At 42.8% G+C, this 20947-nt stretch overlaps 1 protein-coding gene across 2 annotated transcripts in view; it reads right to left on the bottom strand.

The window, feature by feature from the left end:
- TLCD4 (TLC domain containing 4) overlaps nucleotides 1-20947 on the bottom strand; it is a 128346-nt gene that overhangs the window by 64428 nt on the left and 42971 nt on the right. For both annotated transcript variants that reach the window (XM_068242589.1, XM_068242590.1), the window contains exons 2-3: nucleotides 19318-19478; nucleotides 12469-12558 (exon numbers count right to left, since the gene is read on the bottom strand). In XM_068242589.1, the coding sequence (XP_068098690.1) occupies nucleotides 12469-12558; nucleotides 19318-19472 (245 nt within the window). In that variant the 5' untranslated portion in view covers nucleotides 19473-19478. The remainder of the gene's footprint in view (nucleotides 1-12468; nucleotides 12559-19317; nucleotides 19479-20947) is intronic.

Here is a 20947-nt window from a genome sequence, read left to right as displayed (position 1 = left end):
AACTTCTCTATATATTTTATCTAAAGTTTAGATAGTTTACACAGCAAATCTAGCTGCATCAGCTTTAATAGAATATGATTATTTCTTCCTGTGATACAATGACAGCAGACATGTTGTTTGTAAACATTACACGGAGGCAGGCTTATCTGCATCTTGAGCAAAAAACCTAATTCTTCCTCCTCCTCTCTGCCTCTGAAATCTCTGGCTAGTAATACCTCCCCCTCCTCCTGCCCAGACTGAGCTCCCATGAGCCCTTGCTACTATCTGAAAGTGCCTTGGCTCTCTGAAAACCTGTGGGCGTGACTTGTTTAGTTTATAGGGAATTAGAGTATTAAAACAAAAACAAAAAAGTATTTGGCTTGAAGAATGCCCTATAAATAATAGGAAAGGAACACAATTATGCAATATAAGTTCATCTGGGATCCACTTTAAGTGGTTACAGACTGTATATCTACGTCCTGCAGGACTACAGTTCCTGCCCAGGGACAAAGATATTCGTCTGTTTTGACGATGGCTGCCATGCTTTCTCCCTGTTATCACTGCTGCCCGTTAGCGTGGAGATGAATGAAATGGAGCACAGTTTGGCCTTTGCAAATTCTCATTTGGATAAAGAAGACGACTTCTGGTCTTCTGTGTTATGTTCAGATGAAACAAAAATTGAATCATTTGGTCCCAATGATGTTTCCTTCATTTGGCGTAAAAAAGTAGAAGCTTTCAACCCAAAGAACATCAACTCAACAGGTGAAAATCAGCAGCTCTCTGCAGTTGGTTTGAGGACAGTCATGGCTAAGACAAAGGAGCTCAGTGAGGACCTTTGGCTGCGTATTGCGGCTGCTCGCAAGTCAGGAAAGGGCTACAAGGCCATTTCTAAATGTTTTCAAGTTCCAGTGGCTACAGTGCAAATTATTATTAAAAAATACAAGATGTTCCGAACTGTGGAAAATCTCAGAGGACGCGGTCGGAGGCCAAAAGTGACACCTGTGCTAGCCAGGAGGATAGTGAGAGAGATGAAAAAGAATCCAAGAAACACCACCAAGGCCATCCTAGTGAATCTGGGCTCTTCTGGTGGAAATGTCTCAAGGCAGACAATACAACGGGCACTGCAAACTGCTGGGTTCTATGGATGCAGACCAAGGAGGACACCACTTCTCCAGATAAGGCACACAAAAGCTTGCTTGGCCTTTGCAAATGCTAATCTGGACAAAGAAGAAGACTTCTGGTCTTCTGTGTTAAGGCCAGATGAAACAAAATGAATCATTTGGTCACAATGATATTTCCTTCATTTGGCATAAAAAAGGAGAAGCCTTCAACGCAAAGAACACCATCCCCATTGTCAAACATGGTGGTGGTAGGAACCTAATGCTTTGGGGGTGTTTTTCAGCCAATGGACCAGGGAACCTAATCACAGTAAACGGCACCATGAAAAAAAGAGCAATACATGAGGATTCTCAGCGACCACATCAAGCAGTCTGCAGAGAAACGTGGCCCTGGGCACTAGTGAACATTTCAGCATGACAATGGCTTAAAAACACACAAGATTAATATTTTGGAGTGCTCCAGCCAGAGTCCTGACTTGAATCCAACTGAGAATCTGTGGAGGGAGCTAAAGATCAGGGGTATAGCAAGAAGACCCTCAAACCTGAAAGATTTGAAGCTCATTGCTAAAGATGAATGGGCAAAATATCTGTGGAAACATGCAAAAAGCTGGTCTGGAATTATAGGAAGTGTTTGATTGCTATAATAGCCAATAAAGGCTTTCTTCTTGATTATTGAGAACGGTATAAATACATTTGGACTGGACACTTTTTGCTCAAATGTAAATAAAAGCTGAGAAATGTTTTTTTCCATAATAATGCCTGATTTTGGGAGACACCTATCTCATTTCCTGTTAAAAAAATACTTGCTGGTCGAATAAAAGTAACTTTAAGTCAAAATTTGCCAAGGGTATGAATAATTATGGGCAGCACTGTACATATAATTAAAAATAATTGACAAATAAAAAAAAAAAACAACACATAAATAGCTACCTTAGGGACTGATCATATGTATGTCAAAAGGGTTTATTAATGTTATTTATAAAATTATGGGCTTGTTAGTGATTAGTGATGGACGCAAAATTTAGAAAATGCATCTTTATTTCCAAATAAAATATTGGCGCCATACATTGTACTAGGGAAATATTTTAAATATTATAACCAGAACAAATGGGCAAATAAAATGTGTGGGTTTTAATTACGGTAGCATGTATTATTTTAAAACTACAATGGTGAAAACTGAGAAATAATGATATTTTTTCTTATTTTTACATTAAAATACATTTAGAATAAAATAATTCTTAGCAAAATGTACCACCCAAAGTAAACCTAATTGGTGCCCCCCCCCCCCCCCAAGATATAGATCGTTTCGTTGAGATAAGTAGTAATATAGTTATTGGTTAATGAATGGTAAGGAGCATTGAAAGGTGAAAATTGCTCTGTTACAGAAGGGGAAAAACCCCTAGTAGCGAAGTGGTTAAGGGCGGGTTTCCACGAATGCCGGCCATCCATCTCCAAGACGAACACCGACACTTGTGCACCGTTATGAGGATTTGGACACAGTTACTACAGACTTTTTTCATGCACACAAATTCGGAAGCAGCCTATTGATTTCATAAGCCAGATCATTTTAGCTGCATAGTTTAGTAATAAGTGTGCCTCCTAGAAAGGCACTTGTGGTTTTATCCGAACAGTCTGTATGCATGTTGGATTAGTGTGGCTCTGTAATATTAACAAGCTGACACATCATTGCATTCCAGCGGATCTAGAGGTTTGTTTAGCTATCAGGGACAACAATGGATAATTTGCATATATTCAGCAGTGATGCACTGCGAGACATCTTGGAGCTCACTCCAACCTGAATTATTGCAAATACCTTCTGTTTTAAGAAAGCAAACTTTTTTTTTCTATAGCATTTTAGTAACAGGGCATTCAAGTCCATTGTAGCCCCTACTCCAATGAGTTCTGGTTCACCGTGAGCTTGCTGTGTAGCCTGTAATTCAGAGGAAGAGGAAATTTGTTCCCTGTGATCCAACCCAACCGGTTTCGCACACTGGCATCCTCAGGTGTTATGGAGTCACATCAGCAGACATTTCACTTGAAACAAAGGACCACCCTTTGTCTTTATGAGCTGTACAGCAACCAACAAACGGTGACGTATGAAGATCTTTACTGTCATTTAAGCTGATGCGGATATCTAAAGGAGTAAAGTCTGCTTATATCAATTGGTGCCCACGGATGTGTTTTTCTGATGTTGCAAGTTGGGTCACTTGAAACTGTTGGGTTTTGAAACAGAGAGCTTTCTTGTGATAACCTGTAATTTGGGACACCCTTTATGAGTTTGTTTTTGATTTATTTATTTATTCTTTGCACATTAAACTGTTTACACTTATGATTATTTTTATGAATGCATTTATTACTAAACCATGAACATTGATTGGCATTCCGGAGTGCTGATGTGCAAAGTTCTGGGACCTTGCCTGTTGTAGGCATAATGCTGTATGGACTGTGTTCACCTGACTTCCTGTGACTGAATCGGATGGGACATTGTCCGGCTACCCAGTACCCGCCATTATAACAACCTTACACTGTAATTCAGGAGCTGGTAAACCTTTTTGATTTCTTTGCTAATCGCAGTACACCATCTTCAGCTAAGATTGATAGATGTGACTGCTGCATTAGGCCTTTGCTGAATTTGTGTTGTTGGATTCTGCCTGACACACTGGGGCTTGTCTTGTATTCAGCAGCCGTCATGGATTCTATTTTCACTAATTAGAGCACAAAAAGGACATTTTAAAATGTCCATTTTGCCTTAAAGAGAACACAGAGGCATGTTGTAACGATTTGTGTCAGCAAGAAACAGAATTCTGATTATTAGGTGATCTGCAGTATCACCTATAATGCAGATATATACCTGATTATATGGTGATCTGCAGAATCACCTATAATGCAGGTATATCAGACAACTGATGTGACAGCAATAGCAAGTATAGTGATTGGTGCAACAGTAGTACTGATAGGTTTAGCTATACCTCACCAGAGGAGCTGGTGGGTACTAACAGTCAAGGGCCCTCTGGTGAGAGTAGAGTGGTCAAACTAATCAGGTAGGCAACAGACAGACAGATGCAGTACAAAATCGGCAGGCAGAGACAGGAAGGTTTAAACAGGCAGAGTCGGCAGCAAGATCAGATGGGCAGAGGTACAGAATCACTGAGCAGAAGAGTAGTCAAAACGAGCCAGAGTCATGCACAGATAATAACACAGTAAAGAATAATCTTATAGCTATCAAACAATTCCTATCTTGTGTGAAATCCCCGGTTTCCTCCCGGATCAAAGAACACCGGAACTATCTAAGGTCTGAGCGCTAACACGAAGTATTCGCAACAGCAGACAAGTTGCGAGTAATTCAGCTTGGCTTATGAAGCAGAGGAGACCCCTCCGTCACGCCTACTCCTCTCAGCCAATTAGGAGCGGTGAGCGTCTCCTCTGACGTCAGCCGACCGGCCGGTCAGCCGACGCGTCTCCTCCCTGCATAAGGGTCCTGTTTGTGCGCGCGCGCACACACGCGATAAGGCGACCTTATGTGCAACTGACAAACCCTTCCTCGGCGTGCTAGACGCCCGAAGCACTGATAGATTGCTAGGCAGAGAGCTGGAGGCAGCTGCGGTGGTAGCGCTGTTCACCGCAACTGCTTCTCCAACGTTTGTTACACATGTCCTTTGCACAATGACATACCTCTGTATCTATAGCTGCCTCTAGTCCCCCCCGCCGGGCCTGCTGTGCCCACCAGCCCTGCCCCCCCGCCCCCCGTAATAAGCGCCAGGCTAGCCTTGTATTTACCTGCAGCTTGTCGATAAGTCAATTCTGATGCTGAAATCAGGATTATTAACAAACTTGGGTATCCTGAATAATGTGTTACATTGCTCTATATGTTGTGTGCTGTATATGTCGTGTGCCTCTTTAACCACTTGAGGACCGCAGGCTTACACCTCCCTAGTGACCAGGCTATTTTTTACAATTTAGGCCACTGCAGCTTTAAGGACTCGCTGCAGGGCCATACAACTCAGCACACAAGTGATTCCCTCCCCCCCCCCCTTTTTCTGCCCACCAACTGATCTTTTAGTTGGTGGGCTCTCATTGCTCCCCCAATGTTTGTTTATTTATTTGTATATTTATTTATGTATGTTTTTAAATAAATGTACCCTTTTTTATTATGATTTTTTTTATCCCTCCCACCCTTACCCCGCCAGCCAATCACCGCGATCGGCTGTCATAGGCATCAGCCAATCACTCCTGTGTCTCCCAGGGGGACAGCCGACTGACACGGCTGTCCCCAGTACATCGGTGCTGTAGATCGAAGCGCTGTACCGTGTAACTAGACGGTGGTTTCACCATCTAACAGTCTATCGACGATAGCCGCTGAAAGACTCAAGCGGAGCTGCATGCGCAGATCTCCTGCAAAACACACCCCCAGGACTTGACGCCTATTGGGGTGTTCACGGCCATTGGCGTGACATGGTCGTTAGGTAGTTAAAGTAAATCTGAGATGGTTAAAAATAAAAAAAATGTATACATGATACCTGGGACTTCCTCCAGCCCCCTTCAGGCTAATGGGTCCCTCGCTGTCCTCTTCTGCTGCCTAGATCCTCCGCTATATGCCCCATTAACTCCGTGAATCGGGATGTACTGTGCATGCGCAGCCCAGCCCCAGGAGCGCGTCTGGGGAGCCTGCGTGGCTGGACTGGCAGCCTGGGAAGATGGCGAGGGACCAATTAGCCTGAAGGGGGCTCACGGAAGCCCCAGGTATCTATATTTTTTTTAATTTTCATGGTATCAGGTACACTTTTAGCACCTTTCTGCTGTATACTATGGGGCCCATTTACAGTGGTGATCTAAGATTTCATTTGTGTTTTGTTTTTTAATAAAAGTTATTCTCCAATGGTAAACTAAACTTGGAAAAATAGCAGAAAAGTAGTACAGTCCTTGCACACAAAAAACGGTACTTATCCGTTAGCCGGGCGCATCCTCTAGGTGGCGACAAAACTCCACCAGAGTTACATCTTACCCTACTATCCATGTCGGCCTGGAGGGGGAATAGTAATTAGCGCCACCTGCCGGATGCGCCCGGCTAACGGATAAGTACCCAAAAAACAAACAAACTGAGAAATCAATCTTTACTGAAAAGCAATGAAAATAAAAATGAGGCAAATAATTGGTGTAAAGCAAGAGAATAACAGCCTCACAAACTTGTACTAAAGTAACAGTAAAGTGGAGAAAAATGTCATAAGTGGTGAACATGAGCTTGAGAAAGTCCTATCAGCTCAGTTCCACTGGGAACCAGCGTATTTCTCACTGCAGTTTTCAGGCTCCTAATTATGCTTACTTGCTGCCAATAATTAGACAACACCTGTGTCTTGTTAGGAAGCATATACTGGCATAAGCCAGTCACAGCCTTACCAAGTCCTGTCTACATTCAATCAGGTTATCTAGCCTAGGTATGAGTTCCAGGTCTTCTGACTCCTACATTCTTGTCCTGTTCTGTCTTGTCTCTGTCAGCTATATACATTTTCATCTGATCTTTCCGTAATTACTGAGAATACCAATTAAGTTAATGATATGAAATAGTATGAAATAAAACTTCAAATAACATTTCAAAATTGTGTGCAAATCTCACCTGTCCCGTTGCCATGGCTCAACTGCTATCTAGCAGCAGGCGCATGCGTCATGCGACGCACGGGCCATGTAGTGGGGCTCAGTGGTGACACCAGAGAAGGTTGGGAGTCACGGCAGTGGGATAGGTGAAAGGTCGGGAGTCACGGGCAATGGGGGAGGCATTTACATTTGGCAAGTGGCCAGGCAGCAGGTGGCGATACCCCTAGGCAGATTCCTGATAGATTTCATGCTGAAATCTATTGGGAAAGGGCCTGTGGTGTAAGGGCAGATTTCTCTTATATCAGGTTTGATCCGTCTATTGGTCCATCTGCCCATCCATTGCTAGATGTATGGACAACTTTACTTTTTTCCAAAAACGCAAGTTGTACTTATATGGTTCACAAAAGCAACTCGGAGATCTCTGGTAGATATTGTTGACTGTAACGGCATCTCTAGGATTTAAGCATTTGTGGCAGTTTAAACAAGTTCATAGAAATGAAACCCAAACAACAGCTCTTCATAGATGTGTTGTATGGAAAAGAGGACTGTAGTGTTTCTGGAGCATTCTTCTGCCTGAGTGGAAGAAAGCACTCATCCATTTTGGAAGAAATGAAGCTTGAAAGATCTCTAGTAACAGCTGCTCTTGTGCTCAAACACAGCTTGTCTGTAGCAGTTTCAGAAGAACAAATTATTAGTCAGCACATCAAACAGAACATCTCTAAAGCTGTAGAGAAATAATTACACACGACCCCTCCATTATAGCTGTCATAAAATGTCACTGGAAAAGCTGAACAGACAGATTGTTCTTGAGGTGATAAGTGTGTAGAATGACATTGTTCCAGTACTGTAACTACAGATTATGGGATGCCCAGAAATACTTAGGTGGGGTACCCCAATGTTTATACCCCTTCCACTTTGGTGACCCGCATGGCTGTGGGGCCCATTCCACCAGGTCAATTAACAAGTGTGATCACCAGGATTTCCCCATAATGCGGTCCCCGTGATGTCCCTCAACTATAATAAATGTGGCTTCAACACCTGCTCCGAGTGTGTAACTTGTATCAAAGTGATGGTAAGTTGCTGGGCCCACCCGACAGCCACCCTCTACCTCTTCCCAGCTAGACAAACTACTATCACAATAGTTTCATCCCTGTCACATAATGTCACTTATTGGCTACAATTGTTCAGTAATTGTGGTAATAAAATTTTCACACATGTGGTAACTGTACCTCATGTGCTTTAATTCTGTACTTTACGCAATCATGAGGTTTTAAACCACTTCAGTCTTCAGTCATTTTTCATCTTATGCACCCGAGCAATTTTCACCTCCCATTCATTCGTCAATAACTTTATCACTAATTATCACAATGAATTGATCTATAGCTTATTTTTTCCCCCGCCAATTAGGCTTTCTTTGGATGGTACATTTTGCTAAGATTTTTTCTAAATGTATTTTAACGGGAATATTAAGAAAACATTTCATTATTTCTCAGTTTTCAGCCAATATAGCTTTAAAATAATACATGCTAGCATAATTAAAACCCACACATTTTATGTCCCGGTTATTACACCATTTAAATTATGTCCCTATCGCAATGTATGGTGCCAATATTTTATTTCGAAATAAAAGGTGCATTTATTCAGTTTTTCATCCACCAAAATATTAGTAATATACTGTACCCTCTTGACATGCATATTAAAACAGTTCAGACCCTTAAGTAACTATGTTTTTTTTTTTTTTTTAATTGTAATTTTTTTTTATTTTATTTTTTTTGTTGGCATTTTTGGGGTTTGGGAGGTAAACCGTTAATTTTAAAAGTAATTTATTGTGTTTTGTGTGGAAAAAAATGTATGTACATGTAGTTTAGCTATTTGGCCACAAGATAGCCACAGTCATTTTTTTTAAATTCCATCCTGTAAGTGAGCACTCTCGCTTACAGGAAGTATAAGGACGACGTGATTTATTTATTTTTGTTCAGAAAGAACGCGGCTTCTCATAAGAAGCTGTCGGTCCTTCTACCGGGGACTTAGATCAATGAATGGGAACTGTGTTCCCAATCATTGATCTCCGGGCTAACGGGGGCGGCACGGGAGCGCATGGGCGCGCAGCAGCAGCAGGCTTTTGGACATGACAGTCATGTCCAAAAGGCTATAATGATTACGTTGGTGTTTGATGGTGTTATGATCACGTCTGCAGCATGTACTGCTGGCTGCAGTTTTATTGAAGACAAGCAGTTTTTGATGTCATTACATGCATTTGCTTGCATAGTTTGGGTTGCACTCAAACTAGTTGCTAATTCCATATGCAGTGGCTCTGCAGGTCTGGCCAGCTCAGGATTGAATGATTACCATTCACCTGTGTGGGAATCTGCATGTCTGCTCCCATTGGATGACCTCAGTATAAAGATCTGCTTCCTGCAGGGCTCCTCAGGCTATCATAGTTTCAGATCAGTCTGTTACTCTGTCTCGGCCCCCTCGCTCCTAGATCTCGTGTGGACTGCACTGACTCCTGCAAAGGGGTCAGTGAGTCCTTCTAAGTCCTGTTCTGTTTATCAGTAATTCCTACTTTGCTAGTCTTGCATCATATATCGGTTCATCACCAATATATACGCATACTAGCATGTTTGTTATTTTCCTTGTATTCGTGTCACGTTAATACATCAGTGTCGCTGATATATACGTACTCGAACTGTTTATATCCTGTGTTCAGTCAGTTTCCAGCACGTTTTGGTAGGTTGTGCGTATCGTGATTACCCCGTGCTTAGCTAGTTTAGTCCTGATCCTCGTCCTGCTCCAGTTCTTAGTTCGTGTTCCTTGCTTATGTCATATATCGGTTTATCGCCGATATATACATATGTCAGTCAGTCGTTTGTAGTTTCATTGATAGCTGTAATCGTAGTACGCTAGGGAATCATACCTATTGTATATTTGTGTGTATTACGTCTGCCTTCTTTGACTCTATTTCCCGACTATTCTGTCCTGTCCTTGTGAGGCACGCCACCGCTGCAATCGCATTGGCTTGCTTTATTCCAGTCTGTCTTATCTTGGACGTTTGCTGTCACTTAAGTGACTAGTTCAGCAAGCGTTCACTTTGTTACCTGTCCTGATCTTCTGAGTTCTGGTTTATGCGCTCAGCGCTACCTTGCGCTGAGCCACTATAGTGAAAGGATTGTTTGTGGCTGTTCGGATCTACGCCTGCTCTGTGCACCACATCTCTTGATGGAGTCAGTCCTCTCCTCCACTAAATTGGGGATATCCTGGTTCCTTGTGCTAGCGTGTGTACCTCCTTTACGTCAGGATATACACCACATACTGACTGTAGAGAATATACCACCAAGCCTAACAGATGGATTATTGCCGTGTAGGGCAATGGATGAAAGCTATTTTTTTTTATTATCCTGACAAGTAATGTGCAAGTCAAGTCTGCATAAAATTACCATAAAATGTGTATACCATAAAATGTAGTAACTTGTGAACTATTTAACCACTTGCCGACCGCACACTCATAACGTGCGTCGGCAAAGTGGCAGCTGCAGGACCAGCGACGCAGTACTGCGTCGCCAGCTGCAGCCTAATTAATCAGGAAGCAGCCGCTCGTACGAGCGGCTGCTTCCTGTCAAATCACGGCGGGGGGCTCCGTGAATAGCCTGCGGGCCGCCGATGGCGGCTCGCAGGCTAGATGTAAACACAAGCGGAAATAATCCGCTTTGTTTACATTTGTACGGCGCTGCTGCGCAGCAGCGCCGTAAGGCAGATCGGCGATCCCCGGCCAATCAGCGGCCGGGGATCGCCGCCATGTGACAGGGGACGTCCCGTCACAGGCTGCACAGGACGGATAGCCGTCCTGTGCAGCCCCGATCACCGGGGGAGGCAGCAGGTAGGAGAGGGAGGGGGGAATTTCAACGCGGAGGGGGGCTTTGAGGTGCCCCCCCCCGCCACCCACAGCAGGCAGGAGAGATCAGACCCCCCCAGCACATCATCCCCATAGGGGGGAAAAAAGGGGGGCAATCTGATCTCCCTGCCTGCACCCTGATCTGTGCTGGGGGCTGCAGAGCCCACCCAGCACAGATCAATCAAACCAGCGCTGGTCCTTAAGGGGGGGTAAAGGGTGGGTCCTCAAGTGGTTAAAGTGACACTAATGCGAAAAAAACCTTATGATATAAATTGTATGTGTAGTACAGATAATGAATAGAACATAAGTAGCAAAGGACATCCGAGGTGAAAATAAACGGATGAGAAAAACAATTGTATTCATCTTCCTTCACCTAAAAATGACTTTTTTTAGATATCGCACAGTTTTATTTTATATTTAAATCTAGTTTTTAAGTTTTTACAATTTCATTGTCTCTGCTCAATGACACCTTCATTGAAGTGTGCTAGAGCTCAAATCTATGAATTATTTATCTCTTTCCTGCTCTCAAAAGCCATTTACTGACAGAAAAGTGTTTTATGGCTGTAATTATTTATCAGTGAGGGTTATGCTATAGTATAGTCTGACCTGGACTGTCACTTGCATTGCTGATGTTTAACTCTTTCAGGCAGAGAAAGAAAAAAAGGAACATAGCCTAGTTATTTGTGTGCTTGGCACTGTACACGTCTATCTCACCTTGGTTGTCCTTTAAGGATTCTCCAGCACCACAATTCTAAAAAGGTTGATTCTTTGGCGCTCAGCCTTCCTTATAGTCCAACTCTCACGAGCATATATTACTACTGGAAAACCATGGCTTTAACTAGAGAACATTTTTTTACAAAAATACATCTTTGCTTTTTATTACATTGGTTTTATTACCTTGATCCTAGCTTGCACTATAAAAAGAAAATGTGGTTTCAAATTTCTAAGCTTACTTTACTAGGTGTGACTAGAGTAAAAAGTGCACCACACTTTAAAACACTGTTTTCATAAATCCTATTAATGGAAGGAAAGGTTGATACGGTGGCCCACATGGGAAGAAGAACCAGTTCTGACCGTGGTGCTGGGAGACAAGAAACCTTCAGTTCATTGAAGGACAGGAGATAAACAAAGAATGCCTAAATCCAGCCAGAATCATTTGCATCATATTAACCATCTCTACAGACTTCTATGACATGCTCACCTGCAGCCATCAGAGAGTACATTGGTTGGTGAACTCCACACTCAAAGCTCCGACTGTACACTGTATGACACGTTGTTAGCTAAATCAGCTCGCCTGCTTCACAAAGCATTTGTTCCAAAAAATGTTTAGATTTCCTTTTAAGGTGGCCACACACCATACAATTTTTTAAATATCTGTTCAATTCAAGAATTGCAATCAATTTTTCTGACTGATTGTAACAAAATACTTTGGACACCTAATGAGAAGGCAGAATTCATTGGAACAGCATTTTATGATAAATATAGGGTGTGTATATTAATAAACTGACAATCTAACACACACTATACAATGTATAGAAAAACTGAAGAAAATTTTCCAGCATTCCGGATCGATAAAAATAGAAAAATAAACCAGGAAATCTGATCAGATTTTTCAATCGAATGAACAAAAAGCTTTAGATTTTTACAGGAGATCTGATCAGATTTATCGAATTGCTGTAAAATCGGATCATTTTATTGTATCGTGTGTGGCCACGTTAAGGGAGAGGTGGTATCAGATTTTCAATTTACATGCTGTGCCTAAATGTTGTGTCAGGTTATGCCCTCAAAACTAATTTGGCATGGACTTGTGGGCTACAAACCATTAACAGCCCTCTGTCATCTGCATGCTAAAGAGGTTAAAATAAAACAATAAAAGGCAGCATCACTTACCAAACTGGGTCAGCATTAACGGCATCATCGTATAGTAAAATATACAGACAGAAACACCCGACTACTAGTGCATGGAATGTGGACACCGTCCTGGGGGAAGAAAGAAGCTACAGTCACATGGAGAAATCTTCAACCACTGATGATAAAGAATATAAAATACATTTTCTTGTCCACCTACAACACAACATCCGCATCATTTTGATTGAATTTCAGAAAAACACAAAAATTTGATCTGTTTTGCTACTCTAGTGTTAAAAGGTTCTCATACAAGGTTGAAAATCAGCACAAATGCCCTAATGTTTATCAGTGCCCATCTGCCAATATCACATGCCCCTTCCTCTAAAAAGAACTCAACAATAGGGATGGCCAATGAGATGCAAATAAATCCAAGTTGATGCAAATGTATGCAGCTTAAAAATGAGCCAATCAAATGCAAAAGCATACATTTGCATAACATTTTGCACCAACTGAACATGGAATCAACTCTCATCTCATATCTGTAATCAATGTAATTATTGTGTGATTAGTGGGAGCAGCGGCACACATGGAGGAGTTTCTGTTTTCAGATTTTAAAAGACAGCTCACCTGAGAAGGACATGGAGGCTGCCAAATGTATTTCCTTTTAAACCATAGAAGTTTCCTGGTGTCCTATCTCTCATGCATCAGTAGTGTCTAAATCACAAACCTGAAACAAGCATCTGGCTAATGCAGTCAAACTTAAAGGAATACTATTAACATTCGTTTTAAACTGTTGTGGGAATAATATGTAATAAGTGTTCCCAAGTACTGCTGTATATCTCCCCCTATTTATCTCTTCCCAATTCCCTGACTGAAGGTAAAGGGAGGGGGGATCCCTCTCCCTACATCTGTTTATCCTGTGTGTACTTTATATCTTTAGCAGATGACAAGTGTCACCAGCTTTAACTGCAGCTGCTTGTCTCTTTGAATGAGCTGTCTGAGGAGAATAATGAACTGAGATCAGAGGGAATGTATCTTGTTAATAAAGTAATGCATAAAGTAAGCATTTGTAATTATGTGTGAAATGTTATACCAAGGCAGGATTTTCATAGGCAGGGGTTTTGTTGGCTTTCAAAGAGAAACTCTGTAGTGTTCTGAGATATGCAGAGACCAGCACCGGCTGTGTCACATTTCTCAGGAAGCACAGACTCCCCTTCGCTAATGATTTGTTCCAATGCAGCTACAACTTACAACAAATTATAGCTATTGTCTCTGATATTTAAAATGCAAAGTAGGAAAGTGCTTACACAGCTACTTAAACATTATTTATACATTGTAATTTTAGAACACTTGGTTATTGATAGTGTTCCTTTAAGTCAAACATCTGATCAGCATGCTTGTCCGGGGTCTATGGCTAAACGTATAAGGCCACATACACACATCAGACTATAGTCTTTGGAAACTGAAAGATCACAGACCAATCTTACCACCCTTCATGTAGTATGAGAGCCATTCCTACACAGTCTTTTCTATGGAGCTGAACTCCACATCAGAAAAAAATCTTTGCAAGATGCTGCACACACAGATGCTGTACAGACACAAAAGATCAGTATCTGCAAAAGATCTGTTCCTACCAAAAATCCATTCCTGCAAATTGCAATGATAGTCTATGAGATCTGCAGATCATCATACACACATGATTTAACTGACATTCATCTGCAGATCAAGCAATCATCCGCAGATCTGAAAATCCATCCTGGTGGATCTATTCTGCAGATGAATGTCAGTTAAATCATGTGTGTATGATGATCTGCAGATCTCATAGACTATCATTGAAATTTGCAGGAATGGATTTTTGGTAGGAACAGATCTTTTGCAGATACTGATCTTTTGTGTCTGTACAGCATCTGTGTATGCAGCATCTTGCAAAGATTTTTTTCTGATGTGGAGTTCAGCTCCATAGAAAAGACTGTGTAGAGTATGGCTCTCATACTACATGAAGGGTGGTAAGATTGGTCTGTGATCTTTCAGTTTCCAAAGACTATAGTCTGATGTGTGTATGAGCCTTTAGAGACAGAGGATTATCAGGATAGCCGGGCAATGTGTATTGCAGCTTCCCTATCCCTCTCAGTCAGTTGTATGCTATATCTGAGATTCTGCGGACATTCATCTTCAGCATACGTGACAGATAAGATTACCACAAGGAATAAATAAAATACATAATAGTAATGATAATAGCAATAAAAATAATCTCTCGTTACAAAATCATGTTTCCAAAACCTGTATCACTTTTCTTTTCCCGTGTAGCTCTGTAGATTACTGCCCATTCATTTGTTCGGTTGCCAAGAGAGAAAGAGACGCTATTTTAACTTCCCCCTCAGCGCATCAGATTACACCCAGAGACTGCAGTCAGTGAAATTCAAAGCTAAAAAGCATTTGTGCATTGCAGGGAACGCCAGGCCAAGAAATGCCTTATACAAAACCAGAAGTTCCCTGATAATCTGAAACCCCATCAGCATCCCATATGGCACCGGTGATCTGTTTTACAAGCCACTGATAAGTGCACAATTGTCAAAAGCCAGTAACAGGGCTGTATGACCTTAGCTGAGGTACACTTCGGAAGGAAGTAGCGAAGGCAAGAAAATGGGTTTGAGTCAGCTACAATACAGTCCATATGGAGGATTACTTAAGGCTGCTTTCACAGTGGGACGTTACAGGCGCACCTTAGAGCAGCCTGTAACGCAGCCCAACTCACAGTAATGAAAAGTCAATGGGCTGTTCACAGTGCCCACGTTGCGTTACAGTGTAACGCTGGACATTCAATGAAAGTGCAGCATGCTGTGTGTTATAGGTGGTCTTAGCTGCGTTAGACTGTTTGCACATGCTCAGTAAGGGGAGAGTCCGCTATTGTTCCTAGCCACATGGCTAATTAATATTCACTGCACTGTAGTGTTGTCCAGATCATGAACGATTCGGATCTTTGATCCGGATCTTTTTTGTGGGTTGAATCATCCGGATCATCACAATAAAGGATTTGGTTCATAGTGGATGTCTGGAAGAAACAGGAACTGCAGCTTCTGTGCACAAGCACAATCTTCCTGCTGCATCTCTCCCTTCCCCATTAGCACCCTCAATGTGCCCTCATTCTCCTGCACCCCTGCTTCCTGTTTCCCTAGTAAACAGATTCGGTTCAAAGATCCGGATCTTTTCAATGAGCCGATTCAAATCATCCGAATCATTGAAAAGATCCGGACTTCCCAGGATAGCACCAAGAGCCTCATAACGCGGCTCAATCTGACGTCCAACTTTAATACCACCATGTGTTGCGTTAGGGACACGTTATGCGACATTAACGTCCCCTAAAACGCAACATCTTGGTGTGAAAGAGGCCTTAAAGTGAACCTGAACCAAGTAAAAATATGTCATGTAAACACGATGCACCTGCTAATGAATATTACATACTTACCTTGCCTCGCTTACAGTGATCCCTTCCATTTCTGACAAGATTTAATCAGAACTTAAATATATCAGTTGTCAGTTATATATCAGTTTCTGTCAGTTATAACTGAAAGGACAACTTATATGCAAGGTAATGTCCAAGTTTACCTATGGCTCAAGTGGGCAACATTCCATTTTCACAGTGTGCTAACCAGGAGGCTGTTAGGGCAGGGGTCCCCAACCTTTTTAAGCCCGGGGCCCACTATCCCGACCAAAATTTTCTTTGGGGCCCCCTCGGGGGGGGGGGGGGGGGCGTGGTTAGTGGCGGCGGCAGCCCCCCCTCTTTTCCCTGATTTTGAGTGTAGTATATAGGTAAGTAGGTATCTAGGTATAGTTACCCCCAGTATAGGTAGCTAACACAGTTGCCCCTGTATAAGGACTATAGTTGCCTCAGTATAGTTAGTTAGGTTGTATAGTTACCCCAGTATAGTTAGTACAGTTAGCCCAGTATAGCAAGTACAGTTAGCCCAGTATAGCAAGTACCGTTAGCCCAGTATAGCAAGTACAGTTAGCCCAGTATAGCAAGTACAGTTAGCCCAGTATAGCAAGTAAAGTTAGCCCAGTATAGCAAGTACAGTTAGCCCAGTATAGCAAGTACAGTTAGCCCAGTATAGCAAGTACAGTTAGCCCAGTATAGCAAGTACAGTTAGCCCAGTATAGCAAGTACAGTTAGCCCAGTATAGCAAGTATAGTTAGCCCAGTATAGCAAGTACAGTTAGCCCAGTATACCTAGTACAGTTAGTCCAGTGTAGCCAGTACAGTTAGCCCAGTACAGTTAGCCCAGTGTAGCTAGTAGTTACCCCAGTATAGCTGCCCCAGTGTAGCTAGCAGAGGTGACCCCCCCCCCCCCCCGGCCGCCGCTCCTGTTACCTTATGAGCGGGCGTCCGCTTCCTTCCTTCTATTCCTCCACCCGCAGCTCTCCTCTTCGCAGCATGTCGTATTACAGCAGCGCTTCCTGCGCGGCTGCTGTAAGGAGGGAGTCATCAGTCCATCCCACCTTTTTCTCTCTCTCTCTAAGGGCTGGGGCACACCAAGAGCGGTTCTCAGCGTTTTTAAAAACCCTTGCGCTTTGAAAGGCACTTGGCTAATGTATTGCAATGGAAGGTGCACACCAGAGCGATTAGTTTTTTTCCCCGAACGCAAACGCGGGTCCTGCAGCATTTTTGCTGATTTCTGAGGCAATTCAGCCTCAATGTTAAGTATAGGAAAGTGGAAAATCGCTCTGAAAAGTGCTAGATCAGAGCAATTTTCCAATCGTTTTTGTTACAGAAACTGTTCAGTTACAGCTCTACTGTAACAAAATATAAAAAACGCTACACCAAAACGCTCCAAAAAATGCTAGGCATGCTTAGAAAATCACTCTGCACATGCCTGGAATCGCCTTAAAAAAATCAGTTAAAAAAGCGATAAGCGTTTGCTTTTACGTTTTTTGTGTGCACTGGCCCCAACTCTGATGCCCACATGTCCATTGTATGTACTTTCGGAGGTGGACAGAGGTCAGCTTAGGTATTCTGACTTGTCTACAAGTATACAACCCCATATGCAGGACCAGATGTTGCGTGAGTAGCCAGACCCTTGTTACTTAGGTAACAGAATCTGTGAACATCATCTGCAATCACACCCAGTAAAGACGCCTGACAACGATCGTCTGACGAGAATCCAGCGTGTGTACACCAGCCCCCGAATGCTTGCCTAGCGCTCCATCCAGGGAGATCACGATGACTGAGAACACTGTTCTCCCCCACTTACCCCGCCCACCGTGTGCGGTCACACCCACAGCGCTACACCCCCCTTGCAAAGAGAACACGTCACTTACATGTGAGCTGTCTGCATAGCCTTAGCCCAGCAATGTAAGCCTGAGGGATCAAGTCCCAATCCTAGGCGGGTGACAATGACTGTGCGTGTGTATGGGCCTTTAGCACTTTTTAAGGTGCTCAGTTTGCTCACATGTCTCAACAGGAGTATTTTTACTTTCCTTTAATGGGAGGATATTGAGTTCTGGGAATACAAAGCAAGTATGAGTGCAGGGAAAGGACTTCAGACTTAGGCTCCAAACACCATTAGTCCATGCTCACTCTTGTGAATGGCTGTATACATAAAGATAGGACTTCCATTTACACATGAAACAGCCGGTTGTGGAAAGACACGCAGATCTGTTACTTTCCATATATATTTTGGTTTTATTTTTTATTTGCCTACAGTTTTGATTTAAAGAAAATCTGTAATGAAAAAACCTCCCCGGGGGCGTACTCACCTCGGGTGGGGGAAGCCTCTGGATCCTATTGAGGCTTCGCCCGTCCTCCTCGGTACCACGGCAGCGGAGAAAATCTTTCCGAAACGGCGGCGATGTAAATATTTACCTCCCCGGCTCCAGCGCAGGCGCAGTATCGGCTCTCCGCACGGAGATAGGCGGAAATAGCCGATCTTCGTCGGGCCGCTCTACTGCGCAGGTGCAAGTCTCCTGCGCTTGCGCAGTAGAACGGACCCGACGGAGATCGGCTACTTTCTCCTATCTCCGTCCGGAAAGCCGCAAAAGTGCCCCCGCTGGAGCCAGGAGACGTAAATAAATCAGCGCTTGTAAGGCTTGTCGAGGGAGGATTGCTGGACTCTTCGGGGGAGCCAGCGCTGGATTGCCTGCAGCTACAGGGGAGGGGGAAGCCTCATTGGGACCCTGAGGCTTCCCCTCCTGCGGTGAGTACCCCCCAGGGGTCACTTTTTTTTGATACACAGTCTCTTTAAAGAGGAACTGTATCGAAAAGAACATTTAATAAATTGGATTTATTTTTTTTTACAATACCGTACTAATTTATAGAATAGTCAGTGTTTGTCCATTGTACAATCTTTCCTCTCCCTGGTTTACATTTTGAAATGTATCACATGTGGTGACATCTTTACTGCTGCCAGGTGATTTGTACGGAATGTTCGTTACTGAGAGTTCTATCCACAGGGGGAGATTCTGCTTGCTTGACAGTTGAAAAACTACATTATTTCCCACAATGCAACAAGCTTCACAGACAGCAAACTGTCAGGGCCATGGGAATGACATCACATTATGGGAGTGGTTCCACCACAATATCAGGCATACGGACACCCCCCCCCCCCCCGATCTATCGAGAAAAGGTAACAATTTCTGGTGGGAAGGGGAGAATCAGCCACTGATTGGAATGAAGTTCAATCCTAGGTTAAAGCTCATCTTCACACCAAGTATGATATAAACGTTTGTAGCCCTTCAAAGCATGTGGTTTAGTCACCTGTAATGGGTACACATCCATTTAACTGAAGTCATCTGACTCACGAGCCTATAACTTGTAGAGCAAGAGTCACAATCACATGGTAGATTGCTACACTTAAAGCATTGTTACAACCTACAGTACATGGCATTTTGTGTATACCTGGAATTCCATTCAATCTTCTGCTGCGAACTGAGCTTGCTGAAGCCATAAGTCAAACGTGTGGAGAACCAAGAACTACCGACATGGAACAGGAGCTGTGATATGGAAAAGCTTGTTGCAGAGATGCAAACAGTCAGCGGGCTGAAATTAGGCATGGTAATCTGCAGGGAGAAACAAAAAATAGTTGAGATTAAGGCCGATATTGTTGAAAGACCGTTTATGCTACTTCACACACTACCTCAGTGTAGTTCCAGCACTGCTGTCCTCCCATGCAGCACGTTATACTCAAGCACTGTTTAAACTCCTTGACACATTAACTAATTCCCTTGAACTGTGTAAGTATACATTAAAGAATTGATTAGGAATTCCATTACACTGGCGTGTAGTAAAAACACCTTGCAGTGTGACACGGAATCTCAAGGATCTTAACTAAGGTAAAGATCTAATATCAACACAAGAGAAAGTCCTAATGCCATCCTTATAGACAGTAACACTTTATGACTAAAGCAAAGTACACACGGCCAACCTGCAGCCTGATTGTCATCTGACTTTATGCTAGGAACACACGTTACGTTTTTTCGTTCGATTGATAATTTCCGTCATATCCGCTATTATTTTAGTTCGTTTTACCGCTCGATTTCTCATAGAAGTGAATGGAAATTGATAAGAAAAGGTAAGAGAATCGAACGGGAAATCGACTGAAAAAACGCATCGTGAATGTGTAAAGTCTGCCAGTCCTCTTGCGCAGTATGTTAATTGAGTTGGTTGTTTAGCCATCTAGGCATGTGTACGTACAGGTCATGTGGTTCGTCATGATGGTCATGTGGTTGTGTGCATGTTGGACGTGTGTATGAGCCTTAAGGGCAGGCTTAGACGGGAGTCTGAACCAGCCAGCGTCTGACTCAAATGCTTTTTTGCAAGCTAGCAGAAACGCATTTGGCAACTTTTGGCGGCACTTCCTGTCATTTGAATTTGGCGTCACGTTTTGAACCCTGCAGCGGGGCACAAAAGCACCGGTGTTAGCCGATCCTGGACACACTACACTACATGTAGCATCCAAGATGAACCTAAAAGGCGGTATCAAGCGTGGCGTTTGTGCGAACGGTAAACAATCATGCCCGTGACTGTCTATGGACAGCGTTTAAACTAAACTGGCCCTAACAGCAAAACATATAAAAAAGAAAAAAAATCGAAGATGCTGTCTGGCTCAGACTCTAAGCTCAATTAAATGCATTTTTACATCAGAAACACTAGAATTCATTTTGGATTGACTGGAAAGTTTTAGGAGTTGCTTAAAGAGGAACTCCAGTGAAAATAATGTAGTAAAAAAGAGTGCTTAATTTTTACAATAATTATGTATAAATGATTTAGTCAGTGTTTGCCAAGTAGTAATTAAGCTATTGGCAAATGAAAGGGATGAGCACTGAAAGGGAAAAATCGCTCTTGTACGTTAGAGTAAAAACGTCTTTGGGGTAAAGTGGTTAAAAGGAAACATATACAGTACGTCATCCACTGTAATCTCTCGCTTCAGATTCCCTTTAGGTAAAAAAAAAATGGATGGAAGCATAATTAGAGGTGTGGCAAGGGGTGTGTCTTACAGGCGGAAGTTGGGTGGAATGTTCTTTCTATT

The sequence above is a fragment of the Hyperolius riggenbachi genome, chromosome 6 (genome assembly GCF_040937935.1).
Source record: "Hyperolius riggenbachi isolate aHypRig1 chromosome 6, aHypRig1.pri, whole genome shotgun sequence".
NCBI lineage: Eukaryota > Metazoa > Chordata > Amphibia > Anura > Hyperoliidae > Hyperolius > Hyperolius riggenbachi.
The sequence above is the reverse complement of the archived record's forward strand: the minus strand, read 5'-3'. Positions and strand labels throughout refer to the sequence as shown.